This window comes from Jaculus jaculus, chromosome 2, assembly GCF_020740685.1.
Source record: "Jaculus jaculus isolate mJacJac1 chromosome 2, mJacJac1.mat.Y.cur, whole genome shotgun sequence".
Taxonomy (NCBI): domain Eukaryota; kingdom Metazoa; phylum Chordata; class Mammalia; order Rodentia; family Dipodidae; genus Jaculus; species Jaculus jaculus.
Genome location: NC_059103.1, coordinates 214,780,817 through 214,788,988, shown reverse-complemented (window position 1 = coordinate 214,788,988; position 8,172 = coordinate 214,780,817). Strand labels below are relative to the sequence as shown.

General features: G+C 53.5%; 1 protein-coding gene across 3 annotated transcripts; it reads left to right on the top strand.

Annotated features, from left to right (window-relative positions):
• Positions 1–871: 871 nt before the first annotated feature.
• On the top strand, positions 872–5,264 carry Gpihbp1 (glycosylphosphatidylinositol anchored high density lipoprotein binding protein 1). Of its 3 annotated transcripts, XM_045143975.1 has the most exons (5): positions 872–976; positions 2,489–2,595; positions 2,969–3,097; positions 3,504–3,620; positions 3,714–5,264. In XM_045143975.1, the coding sequence occupies exons 2-5, from the start codon at positions 2,538–2,540 to the stop codon at positions 4,034–4,036; spliced, it is 627 nt and encodes a 208-aa protein (XP_044999910.1). In that variant the 5' UTR covers positions 872–976; positions 2,489–2,537; the 3' UTR covers positions 4,037–5,264. The 3 variants fall into 3 exon arrangements, with proteins under 3 accessions (XP_044999910.1, XP_044999909.1, XP_044999911.1); XM_045143974.1 differs by lacking the exon at positions 872–976 and having other exon boundaries at positions 2,424–2,595; XM_045143976.1 differs by lacking the exon at positions 872–976 and having other exon boundaries at positions 2,456–2,589.
• The last annotated feature ends 2,908 nt before the right edge of the window (positions 5,265–8,172 follow it).

Below are 8,172 nucleotides of genomic sequence, written 5' to 3'. Positions count from 1 at the left end.
ATCATAGTGTCTCCAGAAACCAGGGTGGGGTCCCACAGACTGCCACTCCCTCCAGCATGATGGCCACGCTGCTGGACCACACAGCCTCACCCTCACTACTCATCAGCTGCCCTGCTGGAGGAAACACGAGTGGCCAAGGCAGCCCTGTCCACAGCCAGCACCGACCTCTGAGCCCAGGGCTGCTCTTGCCAGAAAGAGCAACATGACTCACAGGCCTCAAGTGGGGAGGAGCCCAGAGCCCAGCTGTGTCCCCAAGGCCACCCTTGGGCAGCAAAGGGCCCTGAGGCACACGGGTCTGTGGGGAGCCAGGTGACTGGGCTATCCTTCAAGGGCACTCAGATAAAGACATAACAGAGGAGGTAGTCTAGACTGGATAGGACTTGCAAAGGCCCTACAGGACCCAGGCTCTAAGGTGTTCCTGGGAGCCATCCTGGGGCCACCAGCTCTGACTCTGGGACTCTTAAGGGACATGTCCCCTCCCTGGATGAAGCATAAACTTCTCTGGATCTCAAGGGGTCCTGCAGTGCCAAGGAGGGCAGGGAGCCATAGACACAGGTCATTCCTACTTGACTGGTGGTAGTGTTGAGGGGACAGGTGTCTGCTCTCAGGATGTGCAATAGGGGGCCACATTCCTACCCATGGGCCTTGGCTGGCCACGTGTCAACTTCTGGAATGAGCTGGACCAAATCTGGCCGCCTTTCCTGTGGGGCTGGGGACAGAATGTGCCGGGTGTGGAAGGAGTGTGCACAAAGCCAGGACAGTGTGCACCTCCTACTGCTGGTGCTGTCTGTGAAGTGGGGGTGGCCACAACAATCACCCCTAGCATTGCTAAATGTTGTTGCTGTCCTGGAATTGTGATAAGCTCTGACCTGGACCAGTGTGATCCTAACCAAATGAGAAGCTAAGCTCATAGGAAGGACACTTGGCAGGAACAGGGCCATTGGAGGTGCAGGTGACATGCACGGATCCCTACAAGGTTTGGAGAGCCCCAGGACCACACCAGGTCAGAGGGTTCCTGGAGGAAGCAGAGAGGGTGGGGTTTGCAGGAAGCGTCCAAGGGAGGTAACCCAGGCTGAAGACCTTGGCTGCCAGGACTGGAGTGGGAGAGAGAGCTGGAGGCACAGGCAACAGCTGGCCGGCCAGGAGCCTGAAGGCTAGGGGTACACCTCCAAGGAAGCAAGGAGCCCAGTGCTGTTTGGCTAAGACACCAGAGAAGTGTCATCCCAGCAGCCTAGAAGGCTCAGCCACCTGTGCCAGATGCAGCTCCAAGCTTCAGTGAGTCCTGGCCCTTGATGGCCACCTCACCTTGGAATGAAGCCGAGGTCAGACATTCAGGGAAGAGGCATCTGGGACTCAAATCTGTTTTTTAGTAGCCCCTGGAGAATGACCACCCATGGATGGTCAGGGAAACTGAGGCCTAGATAAGCTAAGAAGCTGACACGAGCCTCGAGGTAGGCAAACTGTCCCCGGGACACTACACTAACCCAGACACCCTCCCAGCACCTAACACTCCCTCGAAGGAGGAGACAGGCCTCCCCATCACCCGCTCTGCCATCTACAGCCTCTCATAGTACTTGTGGGCCTGGGTGTCCCCCAAGGAGAGCTATGGAGCACCAAGTTAGTTCCTGAGGAGTTTAGGAGCTCACATAGTGTCCTCTGGAGGTCAGACAACTGGAGCAGATAGCTTTTTCTCCTGGCCAACTACAACCCACAATGCAGCAGCCTGGAAGACCAAGAGACCAGCTCTGGACAACCTTGCGACAACCTGATGGCAAAGGTGTCTCCAAGGGGTTGAGGGCTTCAATGTCAGGATGCAAATGCCTAAGAAGGACAAGATATGCAATAAGGCAGGGAGCAGCCCTTTCTGGAGAGATAAGGCTTGAACAGAGAGAGAAGGATATTGGGGAAGGACCTGCTGAGGGAACAGCCAGGGCCAAAGAGAGGGAGCCAGGACAGCAGGAGCTCAGGGTTAGCAAAATCACAGACTGGGGAAGAGGTGAGAGGAGGAGTGGTCCACAGAGCTATAGTGGACAGACTTTGTTCTTATTGGAATGCCCGTAGTGCCACTCAGAAGATGCTGGATTTACAGATAGAGTCTGGGACCTGAGCCCCTGTGGCTATGTGGTCAGGGTCCCTTGGGGGATGTTGACAGGCTCTGATACAACCCAGGGCCAGGCTCATATCCCACATGGCAGGACCAAGGGCCAGAAACTGAGAAGCCAGCACAGGAACAAGTAGCTCCAATGGCCAGCACCCACCTTCCGTATCTCCCACCAGGAAGTCAGTGAGAACCGCTCTGGTGGCCAGGATGCCCCAAAGCCGACACAATGACTTCCCCTTCCCCTCTAGCCTCAGAGGTCCTGGAGGGAAGTGGTGTCCCTGGACTGGCGCCTACAGCTAGGGACCAGTGTGAGGTCCATTGTTTCAGGCTAGCGCTGGCCGAGGCCACGGGAAGCCCCAGTAATGCCCTTCGTCCCACTTTCCACAGACTCAGAGCCTGAGAAGACTTCGCCAGTGGACAGAGCAGCGGCGGCGGGATGAAGGTTCTCAGCGCTGTCCTCCTGGCCCTGCTGCTGTGCGGACAGCCAGGTGCAGGTCATAGAGTAGCTCTCAGAGGGTGGTGTGGCCCCATTATGGGAATTCCTAGAACCCCCATTGTGGAGACAACCCATAGTCTTGGGGAGGAGAGTTGGGGTCCCTGGGCTGGAGGGAGACGGAGGAAGCTGTCCTAAGTCCAAAATATGGGCCTAGGGCCTCTTCTCTTCCAGCCCCAAGTTTGGCTGTTCCAGTACTACAGGGTTTGAGGGAATGGGGGCTCTTATCTTTGGCTAGCCTCAGTTTCCTCTTGTGCAGAATGAAAGGCTGTGACAAAGAGGACCTGGTGGGGTGAAGGCTTGACCCTGGGTCCCAAGTGTATCTTGTATACCTGGGTAGTAAGGTTCACAGGCCTCCATCACCGCTGTTCCAGGCAGCAGGGGGACGCAGGAGGAGTACAGCAATGGGGACTTTGAGCCAGAGAGCTATGGCTATGACGATGATGAGGAAGATGAAGAGGAAGAGGAGGAAGCCAACATGATCCCTGGCAGCAAGGACAGAGGTACCCCACCCAAGCCCAGAACCCCAGCTTCCTGCTCTGCATGGAGCATTCCTCCCACACTTAGCTCCCCTCCTGAGAGTATAGCAGAACAAACTTCTAATATCCCCAAGCTTCAGGGGCCCACAGCTCTCCCCTCTTCAGCCTGCGCAGCCCCACCCCTCCCTGCCTATCTGCTTCCTCACTCACCTTCCCGGGGAAGGGCTGTCAGGGAGTGCCATTTAGTGAGTGGAACAGGTGAGTGGGAAGTTCGCCCTACCTGCCCCCATACTCTAGCCTCACACGTTCCCCCTGAAGTCCACAGCACAGGTTCCTGCAGGGAGGGATAGCAGCCCAGGTGGGTGGGAACAGGGCTTGGAGACAGCCCTGGAGGCCCACCTCAGCCTGAGCCAGACCCCACTGCCTGCAGCGGCCCTGAAGTGCTACACCTGCCAGATGCTGCGCAGTGGTGAGAGCTGCAACCAGACACAGAGCTGCTTCCACCGACAGCCCTTCTGCACCATGCTCGTCTCCCATGGGACCACTGGTGAGCACCAGGGGCACACCCGGGGCTGGGAGGGGAAACTCAAGCCGGCCGTCCATACTCCATCGCCACTGTTGTTCTCCACTTCCACCCCAGACACAGGTCTCCTGACCACCTACTCCATGTGGTGTACAGATACCTGCCAACCCATCATCAAGACGGTAGAGGGCACCCAGGTGACCCAAACCTGCTGCCAATCCACCCTATGCAATGTCCCACCTTGGCAGAGTTCCCAAGGCCAAGACCCACTGGGTGGCAGTGCAGGCCACCCCAAGGGTGGCAGAGCTGGCTGGCCCCAGGGTGGTAAGGCTGGCCATCCTTGGGGCAGTGGGGCAGGATGTCTCCAAGAGTGTCCTGAAAATGTGAGCACAGCTCTCTTGTTTAGCCTATTTACCACCCTCTGGGGCTCAGGGGCCTGAAGACTCTGCTCTTCCTTCCCTTGGATACCCTGGCCCAGCCAGCAGTCTGTTCAATGCCTCCCCTCCCCTGGTTCTAGTTTCAGAGAGTAAACTTGGAGGTGCTGTGCGTTCTAGCCAACTTTGACCCCTCGGGCCAGTTTCTGTCCTCAGTTTCCCTGTCAGACTTTCTTGATATCCTTTCTTCCTTGTCCATGGACAGCAACATGGCCTATGGGCCCCAGGTTCAGGCCACTGGTGCTTGCATGGCAGGGTCATTCAGCCTCCAGGGATCCCACTTTCTCAGCCATGGAAGAGACAGTAGTGGGCCTCCAGGACCCCTCTCACCCTGAACTTGATGGCTTGAAATTCCTCCCCAAAGACGCCATTGTGTCAAGTTGGTTTGTTCCCAGGTATGGGCACAGGTTGGCCTCCACCAGCCTATGGGGAGGAGGTTTGGAGGGAAGCCAGGGAAGTTTCAGGGATGGGGTGGAGTGAAGGAAGTGAAGTAAGTGAAGGAGTGTAATAGGTAGAAAAGGGAAGTTGGGGGGATTTCCCAAGGGAAGTTGGAGGGATTTCCCAGGCTCATCCTGATTCAGGGTTCCATACTTTCTAGACTCTCCAGTCCCTCCCTCCTGGCTATCCTGGGCCTCAGACAGGAGGCCAGGAGTTGTACCAGGTGGTTGTGCTAGGGAGCAGTTAAAAGGGCCCATGAAATCTAGAGGTGAGAACTAGGGGGCACAGCCAGCCCTGGATGGGCAGGTGGGCATCTCTTGCTGTATGAGACCCTTGCCACTGAACATTTAGCCTCCATGACAACACCAAGCTTTGATTTTACCAGCAGCTGGTGCTGGGTCAGAGCTCTGGGATGGGAGGAAAGAAAGACCAAGCCTAGACTACCACTTAACTGCTGATTTGGGGACTCAGTTTCCCTATTTGAGCAAGGCTTGAAGGCCCCCTAGGTCCCCACTAACTCAGTGTTGCACAAGTTGGGAAGCTGAGTCTTTTCCTGAAAGCTAAGTTTTCTGGAATGCAGTAAAAGACTCCCACTGTCCAGTCTCTCCTTTTCCTTATTAATAAAACCTCAGTGCCTAACTGGGACAGGAACAAAGCTGTTGGGTGAAGGTGGCACCTCTTTCTCCTTTCCCTTCCTTCTTCCTGCTGGCTGAAATAGTGGCTGGTACTCAGCAGATACCTATACTGTGAGACAGCACCCCTGCCGAAAAGACATAAACTTCTATGTTGAAAACAACTGTTTGAGTGTCTGTTGCTTGTGCATTCACACACACTCAGATGTGCTCACACACCTTATTAATGCACACACAGCCACCTCTAGTACTTTGCTCAGAAGTCAGCCTGCCTGGGTTGAAATCTTGGCTCCACCTTTATCAGCTCCATGATCCCTGGGAATCACGTCCAGCTCATCTCCTCTGTGAAATGGAACCACAGAACAGCGTCGTCTCAATGCAGATTCACTGAGGTATCCAGAGCCAGTGTTCAGCAACCTTGAGCTGTCATCTGTAGACTTGGGACCCCAGCTCTCCCAGACTCAGTGGGTGCATGCACCTGTCCTAGCCCAAGTCCCACAAGAACTCTCACCAAGCACCTCTGACTTAGAAACACTGGGTGCTGTTACTTCAGTCTGAAACCACTCTATGGGACCCGTCCTGGCCTCGTGACTCGGCCTCAGTGACAGTGTCTTCTTCCAGGGTCCCCATGCCCAGTCGTGGGGAGCAGAAAGCACAGCTGAGTCCTCACAGGGCTCCTCTAGGCTGCAGATGCCACATGCAGGTGTACTTAGCACCCTAGTGGCTTCAGAGAGAAACAGGAATGGCTTTGGGGACAGAGAAGCCCATCAGCCAGTCTCCATCCCCAGCACAGCCAACCCTCTTGCCACCCCCAGTGCACGCTGTCCTGTACCACTGGAGTGCCAAGGAGGAGGGGTATGAGCTGTGTTGACCAAGGTGGGTTTGCTTGCATACAAGGCACCTTCATGCAGACAAGAGCCTGTGGCTCAAGTTCACAGGGAGGTTACTGCAGATCTAGGATCTGGTCCCAGGGCTGCCTACCATTCCAAGGGTGCCACATTCTATCAGGTCTGGCAGAGGCTGGGAGAGCAACACCACCTAGACCCACTGACTTCCGCAGGCTGGTCCAGGCGGATCAGAGATACCAGTGGGAAGTCACTCTCAGGGCCCAGTTTGAGACGTCATCCCAAGAAAGAACAACAGGACGTGGGGGAGGGGCTGCGTCTGCTCATCAAGCCAAGTGGGGGCAGGAGGGGCCAGGAGGGGAGGGAGCAGAGGCTGCCGTCTGTGCGCTGCCCGCATCAGCTCCACCCAGCTGCTGCAGCAGAGCACCATGAATGCGGTCTTCACCCCAAGTTCAGGCTCCAGGCTGGAGGTGGTGTGCTGGGGGTTGGATCTTAGTTTTTTATGGACAAGACCTCACCATATAGCCCAAACTAGCCTCAAACTTGAAATCCTCCTCCCTGGGGACTGGTATGCAGGTGTGCTAGAACTCTTTGTTTTTTCTTGTTAAAAAGATTACAGGGCTGGAGAGATGGCTTAGCAGTTAAGCGCTTGCCTGTGAAGCTTAAGGACCCTGGTTCAAGGCTCAATTCCCCAGGACCTATGTTAGCCAGATGCACAAGGGACACACGCATCTGGAGTTCGTTTATAGTGGCTGGAAGCCCTGGTGCGCCCATTCTCTCTCTCTCTCTCTGCCTCTTTTTCTCTGTCTGTGGCTCTCAAATAAATAAATAAAAGCTTTAAAAAATTACATATATATAATTTGATGGTTAAATATATATATAATTTTATTGTTATATGGATAACATATATATAAATATTTATATGTAATATCTAAACATATATTAAATATAAACATGTAATATGTGTGTGTGTGTGTGTGTGTGTGTGTGTGTATGTATGTATTTGAGAAGGAAATACAAAAAGAGAAGTATGGTCATGCCAGGGTCTCTTGCCACTGCAAATGAACGCCAGATGCATGCGCCACTTGTGTATCTGGCTTTACATAGGTACTTGGGAATTGAACCTGGGCCATCAGGTTTTGCAAACAAATGCCTTTAACGACTGCGCTATCTCTCCAGCCCTCTAGTTTAACTCTCTAATGTCCCCCAAAGGCCCATATGTTGAAGGTGTGGACACTAGCATGTGTCACTACTGAGGAGTGGTGGAACTTTGGAACTTAAAAAAAAAAAAAAACTTATTTATTATTTATTTGAGAGAGAAAGAGGCAGAGAGCATGAGAGAGAGAATGGGCGCAACCAGGGCCTCCAGCCACTGCAAACGAACTCCAACACATGCACCCCCTTATGCATCTGGCTTACGTGGGTCCTGGGAAATTGAACCAAGGTCTTTTGGCTTTGCAGGCGAACATCTTAACCACAAAGTCATCTCAGCCCACTTTGGAACTTTTAAGAGGAGGGGCCTAGTGGGAGGAAGTTAGGTTATTGAGGGACATCAGACAGATCTCCATCTCCTCTCCCCCTCTTCCTCCTTTCTTCCTCCTTCTCTTCTTCATTGCCATGGGGAGACAGAACTCTTCTCCCACCTACTCCTATCATATGTACTTCTTTCTTACAAAAGCAGTAGGACCAGGACACCATGCACTGAGCTCTTTGACACCATGAGCCAAAATAAGTCTCTTCTTTTAGGTTGATTATTTATGCTAGTAGGCTTTCTGACATTGTCACAAAATTCCCAAGGTAACCTACTTAGAAAAAGGAACCTTTTTTGACTCAGTTTCAGTCAATGGACATTTGGTCCTCTGACCATGGACCTGTGGCATGATGGGAAATCATGTTTATGGCATTAGAGAAAACTCTTCCCCTCACAGTGGCCAGGAGGCCAAAGGAGAGGGAAGGGTAGGGGTCACATTATCCCTTCCAAAGTCACACCCTCCAGTGACCGACTTCCTCCCACCAGGCCCCACCTCTCAACATTTCCACCACCTCCCAAGAGCATGACCAAGTGGGGACCAAGACTTGAGCACATGACCTGTTGGGAAAGGTTAAATATCCAAGCTGTGACATTGTCTGGGCTATTCATCACAGAGCCGGAAAGCCGACACACATGGGCATTCAAAATTGAGGTGCTGCAGGTGGTGTATTGAGTTGGTTCCTCACCTTTTCTAGC

Coding starts and splice junctions, on each gene's coding strand:
- Gpihbp1 (XM_045143975.1), top strand. CDS start 2,538: ATGAAGGTTCTCAGCGCTGTCCTCCTGGCCCTGCTGCTGTGCGGACAG. Junction 3,098..3,503: donor CCCTGGCAGCAAGGACAGAG/GTACCCCACCCA, acceptor CACTGCCTGCAG/CGGCCCTGAAGTGCTACACC. Junction 3,621..3,713: donor CGTCTCCCATGGGACCACTG/GTGAGCACCAGG, acceptor CTTCCACCCCAG/ACACAGGTCTCCTGACCACC.